At 36.1% G+C, this 25,158-nt stretch overlaps 1 protein-coding gene across 1 annotated transcript in view; it reads right to left on the reverse strand.

Moving 5' to 3' along the window:
- TNIP3 (TNFAIP3 interacting protein 3) overlaps positions 1–25,158 on the reverse strand; it is a gene marked incomplete at its 5' end in the record, with an annotated part of 162,338 nt that overhangs the window by 71,591 nt on the left and 65,589 nt on the right. Inside the window, one exon of the mRNA XM_080796339.1 lies at positions 15,242–15,327. Coding sequence (XP_080652465.1) covers positions 15,242–15,327 — 86 coding nt within the window. The remainder of the gene's footprint in view (positions 1–15,241; positions 15,328–25,158) is intronic.

Raw genomic sequence — 25,158 nt, forward strand, 5'->3', positions numbered from 1 at the left:
TTCTTATTTTCGTACAATGAAGTCAGCTCTACATGTATTAATATCTTTGCTGAAATGGATATCTCAGTGTTATTTTAATTTGTATTTTCCTAATTATCAATGATGTTGATCATATTTCAATATGGTTATTATTTATTTGCTTGTTCTATTCTATAATTGTTTTTTCTGGTTCTTGACTGACTTTCCTTATGTGTGTTTCTCCTTTCCCATCTGCAGTAAATCCTTGTTTAGTGGGCATTTTCACAGGTATAGGAGTTATAGAAAAAACACAAAGCAAGATAAATGGGATTAGGACTATGGGTGTTAGCTTGAGGAGGTAAGAATTGCACTTTTAGATAGGTGATCAAAGGCAGGGCTCATTGAGAAGGGGACATTTGGGTAAGCCTTGCAGGAGGTGTAGGAGTGAGCCATGTAACTTACTGGGCAAACAGTCATTTCCTTGTCAAGGTAGCCAGTGTCAAGATTCTAAGGCTAGAGCTTGCCTGATATGTCCTACAAATAGCAAGGAGGAAGATATGACTGGAGTAGAAGGAGCTAGGAGGGGGGCTGTAGCTCATAATACTAGAAATAAAAGGGAGTCAGCTCAAGGAGGGCTTGTGTGGTGAACATTAAAAAAACATGGCTTTTTCCTAGTGAGCATAACAATGTCGAATCTCTATGTTGTACACCTGAAACTAATGTAACATTGTGTGTCAACTCTACTTCAACTAAAGAAAAAGAATCTTGGCTTTTATTCTGAGGAGATGAGGTTTTTGAGCAAAGGGGTGAAATGATGTGATTTATTTTGAAAAGATCCCTTGGTTGCTGGGTTTAAGGAGGTAAGGGAAAAGGCACAAACCCATTTAGAAAATAATTGTGGTGACCCAGATAGAGGTGCTAACGGTTTGGACAGCGTGTTAGTGGGGAAGTGGAGAGAAAAGGTTGGATTCTGGGTGTAATGTGAATTTAACCAGTAGGACAGGAAAGGAGAAGGGGAAGAGAGACAGAGAATAAGCAACCAAAAAAAAAAAAAAAAAATGGAGTTGCCCTTTATTGAGAGACAGAAGACAGAGGGAGGAGCAAATTTGGGATACTTAGAGAAGGAGGGTTTTGTTTTTTGGTTTTTGGTTTTTTTTTTTTGGAGCCTCTTATTTCAGATGTCTTTTAGACATCTCTACAAAGACATCTCTGAAGTTATGTTGAGTAAGCAAATGAATAAGACTTGACCAAATTTAATCCTCACCTTAACACAGTAAGGAAGTTGTGGTTATTGCCTGATTTGCAGGTAAGTTAAGTGTAATCATGATTGACTCTTTTCTTAAAGATAATCTACAAATTATTCATTATTGTCAGAGGCATTTTATCATAGACACATGACTGAGTATTTTGATCTTTTAAATACAAATTTATTTAAAGGTGTTGAAACATGAGGCTTGGACCTACTCTAGGTTTTTTCTTATACGAAGCCCCTGAGCTACAGAACTGTTTAATTTTGTATTTATGGTGTTGCCACTTGACATTTTGACTCACAGTAGAAATAGATTTAAGTATTGACTCCAAAGGGCAAAGAGCTAAGAACAAAACAAGGTGGTCAGGTAGAGGAAAATCTTGTTGGAAAAGAACAGTCATGGAGGGTAATATTAGTGAGAATATCTTTGTGTATGTGGTCTGGGTTTGTTTTTTTTTTTCTCTTTTTTAACATGTTAACTACTGGCAATTGAAAAATGACCCTGAATGTTCAGAGATGTGTTCAAAAGTACAAAGAAAAACAAGCACAAGATGAATAAAAAACAATGGTCAATGATATATTTTAATCTAGAATATAAAGAAGATATTAGAGTCTGATCATTATAAAGCAAGAACTTCTAAAATCACAAAGAGCAATTTACAAGTCTCAGAACAATCAGAAAATTTAATTAAGGTTAAATCTACTGAAGTTTGGTAGAAACCAGGATACACCAATACATGATTTATGATAGTTAAATGTCCATGACTTAAGCAACTAATTCTATGTAGGTGCTATATTTCTTTAAATCTTCCTATCTACACTATTTCATAAGTCAGGTGATTTTAAAGTGTTTTATTTAACTGCTCTAATACTGAGTTAAGATATTAGTCAAGGAAAACAACAACAAACATGCAGTTTCTTTCTTTTTTTAAGATTTTATTTATTTATTTGTCAGAGAGAAACACAGTGAGAGAGGGAACACAAGCAAGGGGAGTGGGAGAGGGAGACACAGGCTTCCCACTGAGCAGGGAGCCTGATGTGGGGCTTGATCCCAGGACGCTGGGATCATGACCTGAACCAAAGGCAGAAGCTTAGAGACTGAGCCACCCAGGTGCCCCAAACATGCAGATTTTGGGCATAGTTTACCACCCAGAGTAAAGGAACAAAAAAGTGGATGTCATCTAATTAAAAATATACTTGGTCTTGGGGTGCCTGTGTGGTTCAGTAGGTTAAGCAGCAGTCCATTAAGTCCATAAACAGCTCAAGTCATGATCCTAGGGTCCTGGGAGGGAACCCCACATCAGGGTCCCTGGTCAGCAGGGAGTCCGTTTTTCCCTCTCCCTATGCCCCTCCCCCTGCTTTGTACTCTCTCTCTTTCTTTCTTTTTCAAATAAATAAAGTCTTGATATACATATATATATCTTACATATATATATATATATATAGCCACAACAAACAAACAACAACAACAACTATATATATATATATGTGTGTGTGTGTGTGTGTGTGTGTGTGTGTGTATATATATATATATTTTTTTTTTTTTTTTTTTGTCCCTTGTTCTTAGCAGAACCCCTAACACCCTTGGAATTTCCTGAGTGATGAGAGTGTCTTATTAATCAACTGGAGCTTCTTCTGGCCATACTTAATTTATGTTAATGAGGTGACTCAGGGTGGGACTCTTAGAGAGCTTCAGTCTGGTGTCCCAGAGAGGGCATACCTCCCCATACCTTACCTATGTGTCTCTTCCTTTTGGCTGTTCCTGAGTTGTATGCTTTATAATAACCTGGTAAATGTAATTAAAATATTTGCTTGAGTCCTGTGAGCCATTCTAATGAATTATTGAACCTGAGGAGGGAATTATAGAACCCCCAAATTTATAGCTGGTCAGTCAGAAGCAGAGGTGGCCCCTGGAGCTTGTGACTGGAGTTCAAAGTGGGGTCAGTTTTGCAGTACTAAACCACTAACTTGTGGCATCTGTGCTAACTCAAGGGAGCTGGTGTCAGAATTGAATTGAATTGCCAAATACCCAGCTGGCTTTGGAAAATCTGGTGTGCAAAAACCACTCATTTGCTGTTGGAAAGAAAGATGTCACAATGGGTAAAAATAATGTTTATATTAACCCCAAATTCTTTATAATGATAGAAAGATTAGTGAGCCCAGAGGAGATAAGTCTCCAGATTAGCCTTGTAAATTCAGATCCATAAAATTATTACAAATCTCACACATACTTATTTCTACCTCTGGGTCTCCATAAAATAACTGCAGAAGAATCAAGATCCTCTATTCTTTGATCCCAAGTGGGGTGAGATAAATAACAGTTAATCATTTTGTTATATGGTTTTTATTTACTCCAACAAATATGTATTAAAGTTTATTACGGGCCAAGAACTGTCTTAGATGTTTCTTATAATATATTTATTATTGTAAGAGATAAACCAGTAACAAATTTTCTGGTAATACATATAACTATGCCTAATCTTACATGACTGTTTCTAAGAAAATTACTGAAGTTTGAAAATATTTCTAAGCAAACAATTTCCTATACCATAGCCTAATTTGGTTGCTAATTGGTTGTTTTAAATAGATCTGCATGGCAATTGAATGCTTACTATGTGTCAGAAGCTCTATATGTATTATCTTTTTTAATCCTCAGAACTATGATTATCTGCATTGGGAAGATGAGAAAATGAAAATTTTAGAGAGATTAAGTAATTTACTTAAAATGTGAGATTCAAACTCAGGCAGTCTGACTCAAGAAACCACATTCTTAACCACAATACAGTTTTTAAATGGTGAGATTGAAATAGTGAATGTCCTTTACTCGTCAGTAAATAAGAACTTCTGGTCTCAGGTTTGCACAAAAAGATAGGTGTGAGTGACCCTGGGCCATTGATGATAAGGGGTTTCACCATCTCCTAATAAATTACACCATATAATAATTAATCAAAGATTACCACTATATAGAGATGAAATAATTCCTTAGAAATGTTCTAATTTCTAATAGTCTTGAATTGAGCTAGGTTTGGCAATCATATGGTTACTATTAAAAGTTCTTATGGTTCTCTAAGGAATACAAATTACCTGGACTTCTAAATACCTATTATATATTAGCAGCTGCTAATCCAAACTGCTCCACACATGCTCCCAAATCCTTACAGATCAGCAAAATGGCAAATAAAATCCATAACAAGCACCTGCAACATAAATAAGTATCTTAGGCTGCCCGGGCTTCCATAACAAAATACTGCAGATTGGGTTACTTAAACAGGAGAAATGTATTTCTCACCATTCTGGAGTCTGGAAGCCCAAGGTCTCTTTAACAGTGGTAACCTCGGGAAGGCATGACTGAGGAGGGGAGGATGAGACTTGGAAAGAAGGAATGCCCTGTGGAATTTGGTGGTGAAAAGATATAAGTAAAGAAGCTGTGGAAATGAACCCCATGGAAATAAAATCAGAATATACATCAACCAGGAATACATCAACTACCAAAGGAAAAGCATTTATCTTTATCAGCAGAAGAGGGTTCTCTTGAACTAAGGAACCTAGTAATACATACTCATCATATCTACAAAGAAACAACTTCTATCCTCAGTTCAGGAAAATGATTATAGGATGACGGGCAGTGCCCATTAAAAACTGAAAGAAGAAAATAGAAAATGAGAATTAAAGGAGTTTAGCTGATGGAAATATTCTTTAATAAAAACAAACAGGAAACAGAGGAAAACTGCAATAAAACACATGCCTCAACAAGTTAAACATCTCTAAATGAGTATTCTTAGATGTAAAAGACAACCTTAAATCATAAATTCAGAAAACTCAGGGCAGAAGTGAACAAAAAGCACAATTTAAAATGAGATATGATCGGGGCTCCTGGGTGGCTCAGTGGGTTAAAGCCTCTGCCTTCGGCTCGGGTCATGATCTCAGGGTCCTGGGATAGAGCCCCACATCGGGATCTCTGCTCGGCAGGGAGCCTGCTTCCTCCTCTCTCTCTCTCTGTCAGCCTCTCTGCCTACTTGTGATCTCTGTCTGTCAAATAAATAAATAAAAAATCTTAAAAAAAATAAAATGAGACATGATCAAATTCAAGAAATAAATTGAAGAAAAGATAAAAATAATTTCACCCATGAAGCCCAAATTACAAAGTATCCTAGGGAGAATAAATGTTTGCAAGTCTAATAAAAGATTTAGAGTAAGGGAACACAACTAAAATGAAAGGATCAGAAAGAAGTACTAGGTATAGAACAACAAAACAGATCATATATACATTGGATTTTCCTCAATAAGAAAAATAAAACAATGGAGTAGAACTACTATTAAAACTATAGCCAAAGAAAAAAATAAAATCTTAAACGTATTGTCGAAAGCGCCCACCTTATACCTTAGAAATTACAAGATGGAGTCTAGCAAAACTGTTTACTTTTAAAGAATTGGAAAAAATATCATTGGGAAAAAAAAAAAACAACCAAGAAACTTATGAAAGTTTCTTGACTGAAACATAATAAAAACATGACAAAAAATGACTTTTTTAATTTAGGGAATTATGAATAAAGAATTTTGTATCCAGCGAAACTGTTTTATATGTATCAAAACTAAAGGAAATCTTGGCAAATGGACTGTTGATGAGTATTAAAATAGTAGATCTAAGAATGCATCCAGGATCCAAACAAAGGTAAGAACAAGTATGAAAAAGCCTTATGTAAATTGTGTGTGTTCTGACAAAGTAAAAGTAACTCAAAAAAACTGGAGAAGAGAAAAAATAGAAATTAGAATAAGTTCATTGATTGCTGCATAGATTATAGATAGAAGTCCAATAATATCATTTAAGTCTAACAAATCATAGAAGCCTAATTAAAGGAAAAAAAAGATAAAGGAAATTTAAAGAGTTATTAGCTAGAGTTAATCAACTACTAAAATAAAAATACAAGCTTTCCTAAATGCAAAAGTAAGTAATAAACATTAGCAAAATAGACAGATTAAGAAGAGGAAGAAGCAAAGTAAATCTAATATTAATATTGACATCAACTAATAGGACAGAATTGAGAGCAAACATACTAGTAATATCAACAAATGTAAATGGGATTCACTTGGCTATTTAATAAACAGGATTTTCAATGTGGCTTACAAAGCAAAACAAATCTTTGCTGAAGAACAGACACTCCAAAACCAAGTGATTCCACGAGGCTAGAAGAAAAGGACTGGGCTAAGACATAGCAGACAAATGAAGGCAGGGAGAATGCTGTGTTTGAGATCAGTGAGGCAAAATTCAGACTCGAAGCATTAAATGAGACAAGTTAACACTCTATGAAATTAATTGGAAGTGAGTACACTTGATAGATCACCTATCTCTGGCCATTAATTTGAAAATGTCAGAAAACATTAAGCCTCAGATAGTACTAAATACTGGGCTCACTTATAAATATAAATATATACATATGTATATGTATATATTTATAGAGAGAGCATGAGCAGGGGGAAATGCAGATGTGGAACAAAAGGGAGGAGGAAAGAATCTGAAGTCCACTCTACACTGAGCCCAGAGCCCAATGCAGGGCTCGAACTCCAGACCCTGAGATAATAACCTTGAGATCATGACCTGAGCTGAAACCAAGTGTGCCCCTATAAACTAATTCTTAAAATTGATCTTAAACATACTCTATTTCAGTAACAATCAGATAAGCATTATATCAATAAGGTAGATGGTACAGACGTGCCTAGGTGGCTCAGGTGGTTAAGCAGCAGATTCTTGATTTCAGCTCAGATCATGATCTCAGGGTCCTGGGATGTTGCCCTGCGTGGGGCTCCATGCTCAGTGGGGGTCTGTTTCTCCCTCTGCCCCTCCCCCTGCTCATGCTCTCTCTCTTTCTCTCAAATAAATAAAATCTTTAAAAAAAAAAAAAGGTAGATTATACATATCAATTAAACTCTTTTCTTGGAGCTCTGTTAAGATCCCAACAAATTAATTCTTTACACTATATTAACCCACAAGGACAAAGAGAATTGGGAGAGGAGATACCAGTAGATGAGATTTTTCTCAATCAGTTTCTCGAAGAAGAAAAGCAGAAGTTGAAATTGCAGTATTGGGACACAGGAAGTTAAAACCCGTCTCTTTAAAGAGAGAAAGCCACCAGGAAGTGAGGACAATTTGCCCCAAAGAGTCCTTGAGAGGCTAAGCTCTTGAAAGGAGTGAGGAAAAAGTTGAAAACAAGGGGCTTGATTTGGTGTCTGATTTTGGAGCGTTTGAATCCCTGAGGTCTCTTCCCACGTGGACGTTTGCAGCCTGGCAACAGTCTTTAACAACCCTTGTGTGGCCAGAGGCTGATTCTTTTGTGAAGATAAAACCAAAGCCTCTGGATTCAGGGACAGAAGGCACAGAGGAGGACACAGAGGGGTGGGGGTGTGAGGTTGCACGAAAATCTACCAAATCAACTGTAGTAGCCTGAGATCATTTCCCTCACTTTTACTCTAAATACCTATTAACCAGTCATGTGTCCCAAGACTACACATTTGGGAAAATCCTCACTAGAAAAACTGAATGGCCAGAAAAGAAGCAACGACCGGAAGTTCTGAGGTGGTAAGGAAAATTCCAGGTTGGAGAGCTGAATGGTGTTCAAGAAGTGAGGGTGTTAGAAAAAAAGCAGGGTCTTCTGGGATTTACTGTAGAGAAAATATCATAGGTAGGTTATTTGATTTAGTGAGGACATCTAGAAAGCCAACCAAGTCAAGTAGCAGAGCAACTTCTAACTGAAGAAAGGGATAATATTCTTAGGGAAGAAATTTTGACCACAGTGAGGTACTTGGCTCAACAGTGAATAATATTTGGAGCAATAACAATACTGTAGAAGAAATCACTCTCTTTGTTCCTGCAGAGAAGGTAAACTGGTGTGTGTTATTTTTCTTGAGAGAATTGTGCAGTACATATCAAAAACCTTAAGTTTTTCTAAATTTTCAGTCAATAATCCACTTTTAGGAATTTACCCAAAGGAGTGCCTGGCTGGCTCAGTCAATTAAGCATCAGACTCTTGATTTATTTGGCTCAGATTATGATCTCAAGGTCCTTGAGATCAAGCCCCGTGTTGGGCTCCGTGCTTAGCAGGAGGTCTGCTTGAGATTCTCTCTCCCTCTGTCCCTCCCTCTGCTCTCTCTCTCTCTCTCTCCAAAAAAAAAAAAAAAGAAAAAAAAAAAGGAATTAACTAAAAAATAAAAAAAGTGAATGTGCACAAAAATTTTAAATACAAGTGTACTTGTTGTAGCATTTTTTCCTGATAGTAAAGGGTTGAATTCAATCTAATGTCTCAAACAGGGAATAAATAAATAAATAAATATTGAAACAGTTATATAACTAGATATATTGAGATAAATATTTACTCGGGAAAATATTTATAATACACTTACTAAAAAAGAGTTTCAAAACAACCTTTGGCTATGGTCTCATATATTTTTTAAAAATTTTATTTATTTGTTTGACAGAGAACGAGAGATCACAGGTAGGCAGAGCAGCGAGGGAGAAGCAGGTTCCCTGCTGAGCAGAGAGCTTGATTTGGGGCTCAATCCCAGGACCCTGAGATTATGACCTGAGCTGAAGGCAGAGGCTTAACCCACTGAGCCACCCAGGCACCCCTGTGGTCCTATTTTTAAAGAAAAAATGGAGAGACAGAGAGACATCTGTAAAATTCTATCAGTAGTTATTTGGGATAGTGGGTTTAAACCCAATTTTTCTTTTCTTTTTTTCTTTTTCCGTCTGTATTTTAAACATGAAGATGTTTTGCATAAATACAGGAACTCTGAAAGTTGCCATACACAGGGGAACTGACTTAGAGCTAATGTTTTAATATTGTAATTAGAAAACAAAAACTAATTTCAAAAAGAAAGAGAAAGACAAGGATAAGAAGATGGAATGGTGGCAGGTTAATCTGTAATGACCAGAAAATGATTCTTCTTAGCATAAGAGCAGAGCAACCTTGCAGGCTAAATTAATCTCCACTGTATCCCCTCATTCTGCAAATGTTTTCAGGGCACTTACCATGTGCTACACGTTGTGATCAGCTCTTTTCCTATACAAAGCAACTAACCATTCAGCAGATAAGATATGGAAACAGCTGGAAGAAACCAACAATCACACACCAAAGCTTACTTTTCCATGTACCTTTTTAACCTACTCCAAATTTAGATATAAATGTGAAAAGACTTTCCAAGCTGTGTAAAATAGTAAACAAATTTAAGTCTGATTATGAATAATAGCAGCCCAACAGTGTCGTATTCCAGTATTTCAAGTATTAATAATGACAGTATAGGCTGTGAAACTTAAGTTTTGCTTTTAATATTTATATTTTCTTTCTTGCTTGTGTTCCAATATAAAGGGTGATATGGTAAAGAGTAAAATGAAAAATTTTTTTAAAGGCAAAGCAGCCAAATGGTTTCAATCTTACAATAAGTTTTATTTTGGGGCACCTGGGTGGCTCAGTGGGTTAAGCAGCCTGCTCTTGGTTTTGGCTCAGATCTCAGGGACCTGGGATCCAGCCCTGAGTAGGACTCCACACTCAGTAGGGGGTCTTGTTTGAGGATTCTTTCTCTCTCTCTCCCTCTGCCCCTCCCTGCCCCACCTCAAATAAATAAATAAATCTTTAAAAATATATGTTTTATTTTGTTTTTTAATGTGCTGGTATTTTCTACAACAACCAAAAACACTGATCTGGTACTATAAAAAGAATAATGGAACTTATATGGTTAAAACAATGGAAGTAATTGTTTTGGAAAGCGAATGTCCCTATCTTAGAAATATTTTCTAGATGTGAAATCTCTAGTCTAGTTGCCTTGGAAAATGAGGTGATGTGTGAAGTAAGTAATTACAATCCTAACAGAGCAGTATATTCCGAATATAAAGCGACAGCCAGAGCACTGTATCAAAATAAAAATTAGTAAATGATATAAATGACTAAAAGTGGGGAATAAAAATTTATATCAAATTCTGCACGTAACTTGTCTACTCTCTAAAGTAAACCTATGTTTGAATAGACATAGAGAGTTTTCGAAGTAGAAACCTACCAGAGGTTGAAAAAATCCAGTTTGCTGAGGGTATTTAAGTTTTCAATTTATATTAAAGAATAAAAGAGAAAGATCTAGACCAACATAAACTGAATTTTCCAAATTCGAGTTCCTTTATTTTTTCATTATTTCATCACATAGTATATTTACATGATTTCCTGTCCAAACAGCACAAAGAGAGTCGTGAATTTGTTATTTCCAAATTGCCCTGAAAACCAGAGTTTTGCTAATGCAGTATCTTCCATCATGTTATTCAGCTCAAACTGTGTCAAGTTTGATCCATGGAAACTGACTGTACCGCCTTAGAAGGATCTGTGGATTTAATTAGCACATTGGAGGAGATGCCTTGAGCTTAAATTCTGAAGCCTTTAGCAAAAAAGGCAACTCTAAGAGTTGGCACACGCAGAAAAAGGAGACTAATATACAGATCATTCAGCTAACTGCATGTTGTTTGTGACCTGCCCAGCAAGCTCTGTTCCTCCACAGTTAATATCAAAGACATTTCTGTTGAGGTAAAAGCTGGCAGAGACAGCCTCTGAATACACAAATTTCATGCTGAGAGGCAGAAGCCGTCCTTCCCAGATAACTGATAAGTAGATTCTTTTTTTTAAAAAATCTAATTTAATTTTTTTTCAGTGTTCCAAAATTCATTGTTTATGCAGTACACCCAGTGCTCCATGCAATACGTGCCCTCCTTAATACCCACCACCAGGCTCACCCAACCCCCCACCCCCGCCCCTCCAAAACCCTCAGTTTGTTTCTCAGAGCCCACAGTCTCTCATGGTTTGTCTCCCCCTCCAATTTCCCCCAACTCCTTTCTCCTGTTCATCTCCCAATGTCCTCCATGTTATTTCTTATGCTCCACAAGTAAGTGAAACCATATGGTAATTGACTCTCTCTGCTTGACTTATTTCACTCAGTAGATTCTTTGGGGAATTCTAATTTGGTCTTCTTTCCACCAGCATCTCCCCAGCACTTCTTAGCACATAGTAGGAATTTCTCAAGTGCTTGTTGCATTGAATCAAAGAGTTTATGCAGGCATAAAGTATCAAAAACAGACAGAACAAAAGACATACTATTGATATCTGTTTAGGCATTCGTGTAAGCGAGGCCTCAGAAAATGAAAAGTCTGTTTTCATCCCGTGGGTGCTGTTTACATGGAAGAAGCTTCTCCTAAATGTGCTTTATAGAGTCTGGATGAAAACACAAGTTTTCCAAAAGCCCCTTGTCTTAAATCTCTGTGAATTTATACATCTAATAAAAAATTAGTTTTATTTAATGTTACACATAAACACATAATTGAGATGGCACGTTCTTCTTTCAGAAGGAGAAAAGACTTAATTAGACTACTGTCCAGAAATCCAATATGACTTTGATGTTTACTAGTTTGAATATCTATAATTTATGAAAAACTGACAAATTTGTTTCATGAACTTTAATATTGAAACTACTTAAAGCATGACTAAGAATTAGCAAAATTTATGAGAAAAAAATTATGATGACCTGTGATGTTCTGTGAGTCATTAAAAATACTCAACACTTCAAAATCATTTTTCTTCTACCTGATGAAACAATCTGAGGGGACAGAAAATAATTTATGTCTCTCTGAGAAAGTAGATGGTACCACTAACCTCTCTTCAATGTGGACAGCAACTGTGCAAGCGGTTTTTTGTTCTGCCTTTCCAAAATAGTTTAATTTAGGGTCAGGTAAGAAGGAAGTTAAAAACAGAGAAGCCAAAAGAATTGTAAAAATGCTGATGATATCATGAAAGAGATCACTTTAGCTTTCTCTTAGCAAATACATAGTCTTGCTCTAACAAAAACATCTGCCTGTCACCCCATAAATGTCCCTGCACTTCTCTTCCCTTTATGAGCAAAAAATGGAGTTTTAAGGGACATTTAATCGCCAGCAGCTGTTTGGCTGCCAAATACTGCATCTGGAGGGGAGTATACTATTCATATGGTAAAAAAAAAAAAAAAAAAAAAAAACGACCAAAACCCCAGCCACTATTGCTTTATTTTCTTAAAGTACACCAATGTTTTGCATAATGGCATTTGAGTTCTCTGAATATGGGAAAAGACACAGAAGCTCCTTAAGTGCATCTAAAACCAGTACATTGTGCTGGGAAGGCAATGAATGACTGAGATTGTATTCAATCGTGTTTAATAATAGGCTGAAAGAGTGCCATCATGATTAAGTTTAGTGCCAGGTAAAAGAGGGAATTCATGAGAATTTAACATTCATTTTATCCTTTTGAGATTACCTCTACATGAGGCTATAATGAATCATAGTAGTTTTCCTTGCTAAGTTATAATTTTCTGAACACATAATTCATTTTAAAAATACTCGCATTTCTTAAAATAAACTTTAAGACAGACAAACATCTACCTTAGGAAAATTAAGATGAAGAGCTAGCATTATAAGAGTACTCCAAAACAAAGATGCTTTGAGATCCTATTAAAGGGAGATATAAAAACTATAACATACTGTATTTACTTTGATAATCCTTCCCTGGGATCCATAAAACCTCTACTCTTTATTTATACTTTGCAAAGAAGCTTGATATGACATCCAGAGTATCACCAGTAGTACTTGAAGAGATGGCAAATTTTACCCCTGGAGAACCTAAAATGGTTCAATTAGAAAGGAGTCCGGTTAGGAAAGCAGGAGGGAAAGATGACTCAGCACTCGCACTGCTGTTGCTGCCCTGTTGCTTCTCATCTCCCTTTTTCCTTCTTTCTTTCTCACCTCGCCTGGGACAGAGACGCAGCCTGCAGTATCTGCCTCATCCACTCACACTTCTTCTGGACCCTGAGTCATACACACCTTGAAAGGTTAACCTGAAAACTCTCTTGAGCATTTCAAATTACTGTTGAAGACCTACCCCCCCCCCGCTTCTCTCAGAAATACACATTTTTTTTTTTTACTACTGTAGAAAAAAATATGTTAACTACTAAATTCTGCATAATTTTCATCATTAGTTACTGGAGAGAATCTCAACATGTCTGTACATTGCAGGAGGAGGCAACAGAGTAAGACCCAGGAACCTATGGAATCCTTATAATTCTCCACATGAAGACAATGGTGTGGGGGGAGGGGAGGAGGTTAATCCCTACCTCTTCAGAGTGGATATACAGAAAATGCTAAGGATATACATATCTTCAAAACCCAGAAACAATGGATTTGACTGCCTTCTTTCCGTCTCTTTTCCCTCCTTCTTTCTTTCTTTTCCTCACTTTTCTTCTTTCTCTTTTAAATTGGTAAAATTTGTCAAACATGGACCTCTTCTATTAAAGGAGAGTAAGGTATCAGCTTTCCTAGAAATCACTCAACATTGTAGGTTATATTCTGTGCTTCTGTAATATCTATAGTATCTTAGAGTTGTCAATATAATTGGTTAATCCTCAGAGTATTTCTGTGATGTACATTTTGTATTTTACTTACGTTTGATAAAATTCTATGTGAAATAGATCAATGCTTGTTGTGGACCTACTGTTAAAGTGGGCTATACTGCTGTATGTTGAGTTCTTTCTCTTGAGATAGATTAAATCTTATCAGGGAGATAAGACTTATACACACAGCACAGTTATAGAATAACAAAGAGTAGTACAAATTAAGATGCTAAACTTATACAGTTAAAGACTAACATGCTTGTTATAGACACTGGTTGAGAGGAATGGGAGGAATTGACATTTTTATATTTATTCAAGCTTCTAATCTTCCTCCTTGCCAGTTGTAAGCACTGTTGCCAGATTACCCTATTGTCAATGCCCTGTTCAAAATTCCCTCCCCTCATATGGGGTCATGATTCCCATACTGGAAGTACATATGGACCTCTTTTCTTGAGTAGTTTTCACAGACCAAGAACCCTGAACATGTGTCTCCAGACCTACAGGTTATAAGAACACTAATTTGAGAAACACCGGCTTATGAACCTGCGTTTTATTATTTCTTTAACTTTTACTTGAAAGAAGTTTTGTCTTTATAGACAGAGAAACACTGCTCTACAGAATAAGTTGTCGGCTATTTAGTCTCTCACTCAAGATGTGTTTTGTATTACATGCCAGATGTGGAAGCCAGAATGAACTGCTTACTGGTCCCTACACAAGTCCTCATTTTCCTGTGAGGACATTTTTGTACACATTCTGCCTTGAGCCCGAAACACTCCTTCCTTCTCTTTTTCATCTTTTCTCCCATCTTCCTTTGCTGGAAGTCAGGCCAAACAACTCCTTTTTCTGGCATCTTTTTACGGCCACAACCATAATTCTCACCTTCCTCTGATTTCTCAGAGAAGTGTATATAGGCCTTACTTATAAGGCAAATGCTGAATGTATAATATACTGAGGTATGTGTCTGGTTTTTCACTTCTGAACAGCAAGCAAGCTAGAGGATAGTGTCTGTATCTGACTCATCTTCTGCAAGTAGCAAGCAAAATATCTTGCACCTAGAAGGTGCCATATAAAAAGTCAAAGAAAAAGCTATGTGGGTCAATGAATAGAAAGCTTGAGAAAATCTATAAAGGGTTGACAGAATATGGAAAGTGACTGAGGATGGGATTTTTTGATGTAGTAAATTTCTCACCCTATCCCTCAGCTAAGGATTTAATAACTCAGGAGAGAAGATACTGCGATCACTCCACATTATTAATGAACTAGAGTTGTTTTCTAGGAGCTAATTTCTGCTATTCAAGAGAAATTATCTTAAGGTCCAAACTTGCCAAGGGAAATTTACCAAATACTTAAAAAAATAAACAAAAACCTCCATGGCCTACCATAGGTTCTTGCCCCAGAGAGAGCAATGAAAGAAAATATATTCAAGTAATCCACATTGTTATCTGCCCTCTTTTTCTTATTTACCCTATATGGTTTGATCCAGTTAGCTTCTCATCCACTTTTAGTGGACTTATCATCTGTGTCTGACGGCAGAAGTGCTCAGTTAGAACATTATTATTACAGGCATATATCCTCTAAATCAAATGTCATTATTACCTTTCAGAATCCTCCGGCTGATTGGTGAACATTACCAGTTTCTCTTCTTGTTTCTCGTTTTTGTTTATGGGTCGTCCACATGGAATCTAAAAGAAAAAAAATATGAAGGACGTGAGGCTCGGATGGGTCTCAAGGGAAGGTAACCATGTCGGTGACTGGAGGAGAAAACCACCTGTTAAATACATTTTTCATCAAAAGCCATGTTTTTATTCTCATGTCTTGTTTTCAGCACTGACAGTTATGAGAAAACAGACCACAAAGTCGCCTTCTGCCTAGTTTCAACCAAAGGTAAAACACTAGGTATAAACATAAAGACTCAGTCTTTCAGTTGTAGAAGAGTCTCATAACAGGGAGAAATTGTCCAGGAGCAAGTAAAAGAAAGCTGGACATTTCAACGGACGAGTCATAAACTGTTAACATCGTCAGACTGACATGTTTGTAGTTCAATTAGCCACAGTCCAGGAATGAGTTTTCCAGGAGTCCTAATGACCCAAGGACACCAAGAACTTTCTTCTCAGAACACCATTCATTCCAGATTTTTCTCCAATGAAAGCTGATAATTATTTCTATGATTTTCGGATAATAAGGGAACTGGTGATGTGACCATTAAAAGAGAAGAAGGAAGTAAAAAGAAAACTGTATGTAAGACACAGAATTTTAAAAATTTCCCATGTTTTTTTCTATTAATTGCAATGTAAGCACCCAACTTTGTTCAAACATTATATAGACTTCATAGTACCTCGTGGGGCTTATAGTAGATTCTTGAGATTGAAGCATTTGAAGACTCGTGTGTGTTAAAAGCCAATTCCTGCAGGCACTTAACACATTTTAAATGCATCTGGAAACCACTAATTGCTGTGATCCCATTAGAAAATGTAGGCAGTTCAGGTCTGCAAGAAACATGAAACCAGCTTGTCTGAGTTTTATGAGTTTCTATTTAATTGTAACAATAACAACAACAAAAAAAACGGGGGGGGGGGTTGTTTGTTAAAATGATCTTAGAAGGATTTGTTTCAGCTATTGGCAAGCTGTCTGTACATAGTGTGGGAGGGTGACTTTTTAATTTTGTTTTGTTTTCAGCTTGTGACAGCTGTTTAAAAGTCATCTGTTACCACCATGGTAGCCAGTTAGTAGATGAAAGCAAATGCCTTTCAGGACTGTTGTAGGAATTGGACCACCAACTAGTACAGCTATCTTTTAACTATGGAGTATTGCAAAAGTGCCCAGTTTCTTTATATGGCACTCTGGAAATATTACACAGTTCTGCAAATGCATTGAAAAAGCAGGCAAATGAGGTGCTACCTGACAAACTAACTAGCAGTAAGTGCCTATGCTGTAATTTCTGAAGACTTTTTAAAAATGTATTTAATTAATTCATTAACATAAATTTGTAGAAAAATTTTTAAAAATCTTTCCAATGCCTTCATTATCCTTAAAGCTACTTTTTAAAAAGTGATAATATCACAAAAGATCTGAAATGACACGTGGAGTCCTGGAGTTGTCAGAGAATCATGGGATTTGAGATCTCGGAGAATACTCTGAGTGTTTTGGCACCATCATCTTACAAGAGAAAAAACCAGAACCTAGAAGAGGACAAATGATTTGGCTGAGTAATGGCTGATCTAGGATTAGATGTCAAGCCAACTGAACTCATAGTCCGTGATTTTCTACTGTTTTTTTATATTCAAACATGATACAGGCAAAATTTCAAGTTTGAAATAAGGGAAGATATCATTTTAATACTAAAATATTTTAAAAATAACATACAAAAATTTTACATTATGAATAAAACTCATAAAAATATATATCGTTCTTTTTTTTTTTTTTTTTCAGAAAGAGAGGGAGCACACGTGTGCTTGAGCAGGGGGATAGGTAGAGAGAGACGGAAAGAGAGAATCTTAAGCAGGCTCCACGCTCATCACAGAGCCCAAGTCTGGGCTTGATCTCAGGACCCCGAGATCATGACCTGAGCTGAAATCAAGAGCTGAACACTTAACTGACTGAGCCAAATGCCTCCCAAAACTCATAAAAGTATATTTCTTAGGTAAGGACATTGTATCAATTGAACTAAGTAAACAACCCCAAAACAGCATGTGGAGAGGGAAATTTCCAGACTTAGAATTTTACAGTTTAAGATTCACAGATAAAACCTCTGAGGCAGTGGAAACACACAAGACTGGTATCATCTCAAAGGTATTATTTTACTGAACAATGTATTTCCTTTCTAAATAGCCTTTTCATATGCTGAGATTTTATACTTGTTACTATTCTATATAGAAGTCAAAATACCGAGTAGTGATAATCAGAAAAGCCAATAGCCAATAGCCAAAAGCCAATATTATAACTTCTAATAGTTTATCCTTTTCCATTGATAGAGATATTTTTCCAATGGAATGGCGACAAAGAAGACAATTAATAAAGGACACTTGGCAGTTAAAAGACTTTTCTTTCAAGTGGAAACAAATAAAACAAGCCAACCCTAAGGACACAGAGCCCTTCTTAATACCAGTGCCTCATTTGTTTTAATCATAGAGAAAATGAACAACTTCAAAAGTCTCTTAAGACTTAGCAAATATTCGTGTGCCTCTGAACTTTATCTTACTAATTACAATTCAGGGTGACATGAAACTGTAACATAAGGAATTCTCCTCAAGTTCGCTCTTCAATAGTTCCTCACTGAGCAAAAGCACAAAATCAGTCTAAAAGGGAGGGAATGGATTTCTAGAATTTTTATTGACTGGTGTGGAGACATGAAAACGTGTAGGAGCAAAGCCGCTACAACAAACCAGCAGACATTGAGTCAAAACTGCCAATTCCAGCAGTACATTGCACTTACCTTGGATTATGGTTCATTAATGTCTTATAAAATATGTAATTCAAACCTTTTATCTTGCTAACCATTTTAAATATTTGAAACAGATTCTAAATGGGACAACCAAGTTAACACAGAACATGGTGGATTTTCATTATGGCAAATTGTGTTTGAATACCAAACAGTAGAAAGATAAAGGAAAGATAGGGTACCTTACCTCTCTTAATTTTAAGGTTTAGGATTTAAATCTTAACCCAAAGATTTGCAATTAAAGACCATAGATGTTAGAGTACCTGACTGGCTGACAGCATCCTCTAAGCTAAAAGCAAACACATTTCTGTTTGCATCATTTGGTTACTTTCTTTTTCCTCTTCTTCTCCCCCTCCCACACTCCTCTTTTTAAGGAGGGATCCCCACTCCCCGCCCCCTGCCCCGCTCAAGAAGCAGCTGTTGCTTTCTGTTTAACTTAACCAAAAGATGTCCTGGATTCTTGGATGGATTTCAGTAAATCAGTGAAGATCATAAGCTGTTTGATTGTTTAAGCAGAAGTTTACACAATCCACAGTTCCAAAATAACCCAACTTTAAAGGATAAACTTTCTTTGGGAAGTAAACCAAGTTTTATGAGCTTTTTGCCATTTGTGGTGACAGCTTTTAATACACTTGGATTTCTAAAGTCAGATTCAAGGACTAGAATGTGAGTATTAGAGGTCATAGTCAACTCTGCAAGAATCTGTTTTATAGACCTTGAAAATGTCATGTTAAAAATTACCAAAGAATTTTTCCACCATCGTATAAGTTTTTGTGTTGGTCAAGCCTATGCTGTAGCATTGGAATGTATCAAAACATATGTGGAATCAAAGGCCTGAGAGCTCCACTTAAGAGAGAAAAACCTTGAAGCTGACAAGGAGTTTTTATTTGTATGCAGTGCTCTTTCCTCTGGGACATATAATTTAGAACCTATAATTCTCACCTAGAAAGACTGTTTCATTCCAGTATCCACCTCTACTAAAATCAAAATCGAATGTGAGCCAGATTCAATACATTAAGGATGGAATGTTCTAGGTAAGTACTAAAACATCATGAAGATTACTATTCTTATATCTCTATATATATGATAAAAAATAAATATGTTATAAGACAACATGCCTTACATATAAAGGCATACATACTTATTTATACTTACATACTTACATATAAATGCAATTTTATTGATTTTTTTAGAAGTTATGTTTTAGTGTCTAATACATAAAAAAGCTTTCTTGTCATTCACATAAGAGACCTACAGATAGTGAGTTGATCAAAAAACTATTTAAGGCTGGGAATCATGAAAAATAATATATTAGTACCATATTAATTTATCCTAATTTAAAATACCCAGGTGCACATCAATTGGCAATCTCTCTTTTCCAAGTAGGAGTCTACTGATGGTAATCCACATGGGCTTTTTGGCCCACAACAAATCCTCTCTGAATTCTTGTTGTGGTTTCTTTACAAGGGAACTAGAATTCTAAGACATTTACGAAGCTATCTGAAAACAATGCTTTTAGATCTTTATAATATTTGTCCAATCTTTTTTATTTGCCTCACCCACGTCCAATTTAAATTTGGCAACTCACCTTTATTGGATGTTTCCAAGGTACTCAAATGAGCTTGTTTAGAAATAGCAATTCTTTTATCTTTTTTGTGTTTGTGTGACATCAGCTTATATAAATTGTATCTAAAGTGTGTAATTGGAGGAAAAATAAGATTGTTATAAATACTCGGGGAACAATAAAGGCTGACTCTTGGTGTAACGTCCCACTCAACTTTGGGAACAGAAATAAGTGAATGCCCTCAGCTGTAAGCATTCAGTGTGCCTTGATGCCAGTCTGTATGTTTTACAAAGAGAATGGTCAGCATGGTTAATCCATGCTCAGTTGGTTAAGTGGAGGATAGAAAAAGAGCAATAGTTTCATTCAGGAGTGGGAAAACCCTGCAGGGTCAGGAAGCTAACATACATTGTTGGTGCTCGGCAGTAGGACCTGTGAAGAACCAGTTAATGAACGCCCTGCCTAAAAGTTTTAAAATTCCATTTTTTCAAAAACAGCAAAGTGAACAAACAAAACACAATTCTCTCTAAAAAAAATTCCCATTTACTTTCTGCAATTATTGAGTGTATTTTTCATAACCTTTGTCCCTTCCAAAGCATGAGCTTATTTGATGCCAATATGCAGATAATAATGCATAACAGTTTTGAGTTCCTTGTTATTATTAGTAAGAAAGAAATGTGAAAAAAAAAGCACATCACATTAGACACTTTTTCCTCTGGTCCCAATTCCTAAATTACCTAGATATGAAATCTTAAGGATAATAATTATTTTCTCTAGGTTTCAGACCTCTTCTACAGGATCAAGGCCTGATGGGATTATATCTAATACTCCTTGAATTCTGAAATTGTATGACTATCACTGGCAAATAGTTACTGTCAGCATGGGATGGTGAACATGATTACTACTGGATTAATGCTTAGGGCAGAAGTGCAGCACGGGTGCTATTGCCTCCATGTGTGGCTCTCCTTCAAGTAGTGAACTGGGGCGCTAAAGGGCCAAAGAAAGTTTTCTTTATGCTTCATGCTCTATTATATTGACTAGTAAGAAATAACTTCAAGCATATAGGTTTTTTTCCAAAGCTTGCAAGCCATTGGCAATGTGTTCCTTCTTACCTGGACCATTGGAGTAGCCTCCTAACTGCTGTGCCTCCTTCCCTTGGCTCCCTTCTATCTGCTCTTTACAATGTAAGCATGGGTTGTTTGTTTGTTTGTCTGTTTTTGAAAACATATATCTCACCTTGTCATCTCCCCTTTCTGCACCCCCACAATAAAAGCACCTTAATGGTTTTCCATGATAATGACCAAAGTCCTTGTAATAGCTAAAGAGCTCTGCATGTCTTAGATGGGTTACTTACTGGATATAGGAGGTGATGGTTATTGGTTGATGTGGGAACACTTCTGGTATTGCAAGATGCTTAACATCATGGTCCCCCAATTATTATGATAACCAAAAATGCTCCCTCCCCCCCCTCCCATCAGAAGCATTTTCAGCCTCTTCTCTATCACCCATAAGAAAATTCTGTCAGTTTCTTAAGGTGCCATGTTCCCTTCTGCTGTAAACTTTGAAGCAGTTGTTCTTTCTCAGATTGTTCTTCTCTTTAAAGTAAATCTTTCCTGATTTCCCATATTATACAAATTCCTTTAATATGTACTCTTAGAACTATATGAACCTTCCTCATGTAGCAATTATCATAATGGTAATTTCCCTATTTTGATGTGTGAGTGATTACTTGCTAAAGACCATTCTTCTCCACTAGACTGTAAATTCTGTGATTTTATGCCTGTTCTGTTCACAACTGAATCTCCAGTACCAAGTACACTGCCTGTAATATGTATGCTAAATGTTCCACAAACATTCAGTTAATGAATTGAAGAATATTAATTATGCCAGCAGTTAGTAGTACATGGAACTGTAACATTTTTTAAAAAGATTTATTTGTTTTAGAAAGAGAGAGGAGGGAGGAGGGGCAGAGGGAGAGAAAAAATCCCACGCAGTCTCCACACTCAGTGAGGACAGAGCCCAATTTGGGCCTTGATCTCACAACCCTGAGATCATGACCTGAGCCGAAACCAAGAGTCAGACGCTTAACCAACTGAGCTAACCAGGCGCCCCAAGAACTGTAACATTTTTCATACAAAATCTTGAATATGGTTTCCTAATTATACCTCAGCTTTATCTAAATTATTCTTTATACCAGTTCTATGTTCAAGAAACTTTAGCCCCACAGATCCCTATCAAAGTCATCATATCCCCAAAAAATTTTAAAAAGGAAAAAAAAAAAAGAAGGAATTCACTTAGTCTAGAAACAGGAACTATAAAACATTCAGGTGATTATAAAACCAACCTAAATTTATAAGCAAAAAGCTAAGGTTCAATTAAAATACTTCAGATAATTTCTATTCAAAATTAGGCAAATAATCAAGGTTTTTAAGAGCATGATAATGTCATAAAAATAAGCATATGTTCTAGGTTTTCATTCATTTATATCTTCTAGCAAGTAAGATTCCTATATCTAACAGATACTTAAGGCCCTTTGATTGCAGTGTGGAAGAAATTGGAGGAGAGGAAAATACATACCAGTCTCATTTACAGTAATGGCTTGAGGGAAATTAAGAATAAGAAAGATTTTTGGCTACACATCGTTTGGCTAAACCAAAAGAAAGAAATACCCAAAAGAACTGCCGTTGTGTTTTTTTTTTTTTTTTTTTTCCATTTCATGTTTCTGAGAAAGGTGTCAAATCAGGGGACTTTTATCATCTATTTCCTTCTAAGAAGTCTTTTTGTTTTATAGCAGTAAGTAAAATTCTTTGCCATCACAGATTCTCTATTACTCAATCCTATCAGGCCACCTGCACTACTTCTGTATGGAAGACTGACATCTGGAAACTGACACTGGAGAAGTTCCTGAACCAGGAGTCAGGAGACCAAGATTCTGTCACTAGGGCTGTCACTAAACACGCTTGTTCCTGAATAAGGTGTTTATCACCATTTCTGAAGTGAGCCAAGATTGGACATTATAATAGCTAAGAGTCCTTCCAATACATAGGCGTTATGGAATTGGTCATCCTAGGGTTATATACATTGCAATATCACTCATGCTGCGTGTATCTGAGAGATTCACCAAAATGCAACCAAAGGCCAATTCTTACCCTATAGAGAGGATTTTGTTGTCCGTATAATAGTCCCCCATTCTGCAGCAAGATAAGCATATGTTTACTCTGGGTCTTTATCCAGCTTAGCTTTGGGAACTATTCTTGGAATGTGGATTTCTACTGAAGAACTTCACTGAAGTTCCCTCAATGATGAATTCACCTTTCTTAACATGTATATTGTAAAGACGATTGGATTAAGTGTCAAACAAGCTTTGGGACTCGTGGCAAATTATTTAAGCTCTCTGAGCCCCAATATATCCTTATCTGTGAAGTAGGATAATACTTCCCATCTTCAAAGGGAAGAACATAACGATTAAATAAGAGATTGGATTTGAAAGCCTTTCTAATTCATCGGCACTACAAGCACATTTGCCTAGAGTTGCCTATTCGGTACTATAGTAATGATCAGAGGCACTATTCAGTATACCCTAAATAAAAATGGTGGAATTTAAATCTTGTTTAATGTCTAAAACTTGCTGGAAGCCTACAGAGAAAGTGATTTTTATGGAACATGAATGCTAGTATGTATGTTATTATTTGTGGATGTTGATTGTTCTGCTGATAATAATGAAAATGTGAGAGTAAGGATGTGTTGTTTGCTTTAAGAAAATATGCTTTAAGTGAATGTATTCTGACCGACACCAAATTTTTAAACAATAGAAGCCACATCAGAGACTCTATTTCAAAATATTGTTATTATTATTAAAAGCAAGCAATTGTAAGATAAAAGGGATTAAGAGTACACTTACAGTGATGAGCACTGAGTTATGTGTAGAAATGTTGAATCATTATATTGTACATCTCAATCTATATAACACTGTTAATTTTACTTCAGTTAAAAATATGTTAAAAAATCAAACGATTGCAGTAAGTCTAAATATCAGTGACCACAAAGAAATAACCTTGGAATTTTAACAGGTGATTATCTCCAGATTAACAAACATACCTAAATATCTATACTGTCTGAAGATGACCCTAACAAAAATAAGTGAAAGACTTTAATTATAATAAGAATTAATTAATAATTGTTGAGCTCAGCTCTGGGATTTTAATAAAGGAATTCTGCTGGTAATCAAAAGTTGAGATGAGACTTGACCCCTGAACCCTGGAGTTCAGCTACAGAATCCATGCTTAGGTTTTTACCTGTGAAATTTAAGATCTTCTCAGACTAATTATAGAGTCTTCACCTTAGTCTTATCTTACTGTTAATGTTTATGTTTTTTGATATTTCTTTCTTGTTTTTATTTTTTAAAAAAGATTTTATTTATTTATTTATTTGAGAGAGAGAGAGAGAATGAAAGAGAGAGAGCATGAGAGGAGAGAGGTCAGAGGGAGGAGCAGACTCCCTGCCGGGCAGGGAGCCCTATGTGGGACTCGATCCTGGGACTCCAGGATCATGACCCCAGCCGAAGGCAGTTGCTCAAACAACTGAGCCACCCAGGTGCCCTCTTTCTTGTTTTTAGACGAGCAACAGGACAATCTCTAATTAGAAAGTCATCTTATTTTTTGACACATATTTAGGTAGGATGAAATCTGTCTACATTAAACACCTTAAAGTTGAAGTTCTTCCTGCTCATTTTTTCAATGATAATTCGAATCTAACAGTTTTCATACTGTGCCAATATTTTATGTTCCTCTCTACAAGAAAAATTCAAAAGTGAAGCACACGCATTTTTCTTTTGTTTAGGTGGAACGCCTTTTTTTTTGGCTAGTATCCCCAGCTGTTTTGCCTTTTGTAATTCAAAAAATGTAAGTTATCTTCCCAGAAGACTTTTGAATACTTTCTTCTAGGAAAGAATTTGTGAAAATTGATGATGTATTCTCTAAAGTTGAAGGAGAAAAAGTGAATATGGCGATCTATTAAAGTAGATACTGATAAAACCTGTAAGCATACAATCTATTTTAGGGTCACCAAAACATACCATGTTCTGTTTTTCAGTATTCATTCACATCAAAAGGAAACATTTCACCAGATTTGTAATTTAAGATATAATTTAAAACTGTTAAAGGGATAATTTACCTTCGAATGTATTTTATGAATTATGCTGCTTAATATGTTTCTTCTTGCAGAATTTATACAAAAGCATAGAATAATTAACTTTGATTACTTACCATGATGATCTATTAACTGTGTACTAACTGCCCCACTCTGACTATTTCTCGGCCATCCAAGTTTTCTACCTTCTTAGATCCATCCGAGGATCCATTTGTTGAAACTGTGCTTTGTGGCCACTAGAATAATTTTCACCCATACGTTGTTTTAATTTTAAAACCGTGGGGATATTTAATCTTGGCTGTGTTTTTTTACTCACACTGTGCAATTTCAGTAGAAAGACATTTTTAATTTTTGCATCTTTCTTAA

The sequence above is a fragment of the Martes martes genome, assembly GCF_963455335.1.
Source record: "Martes martes genome assembly, chromosome: 2".
Lineage (NCBI taxonomy): Eukaryota > Metazoa > Chordata > Mammalia > Carnivora > Mustelidae > Martes > Martes martes.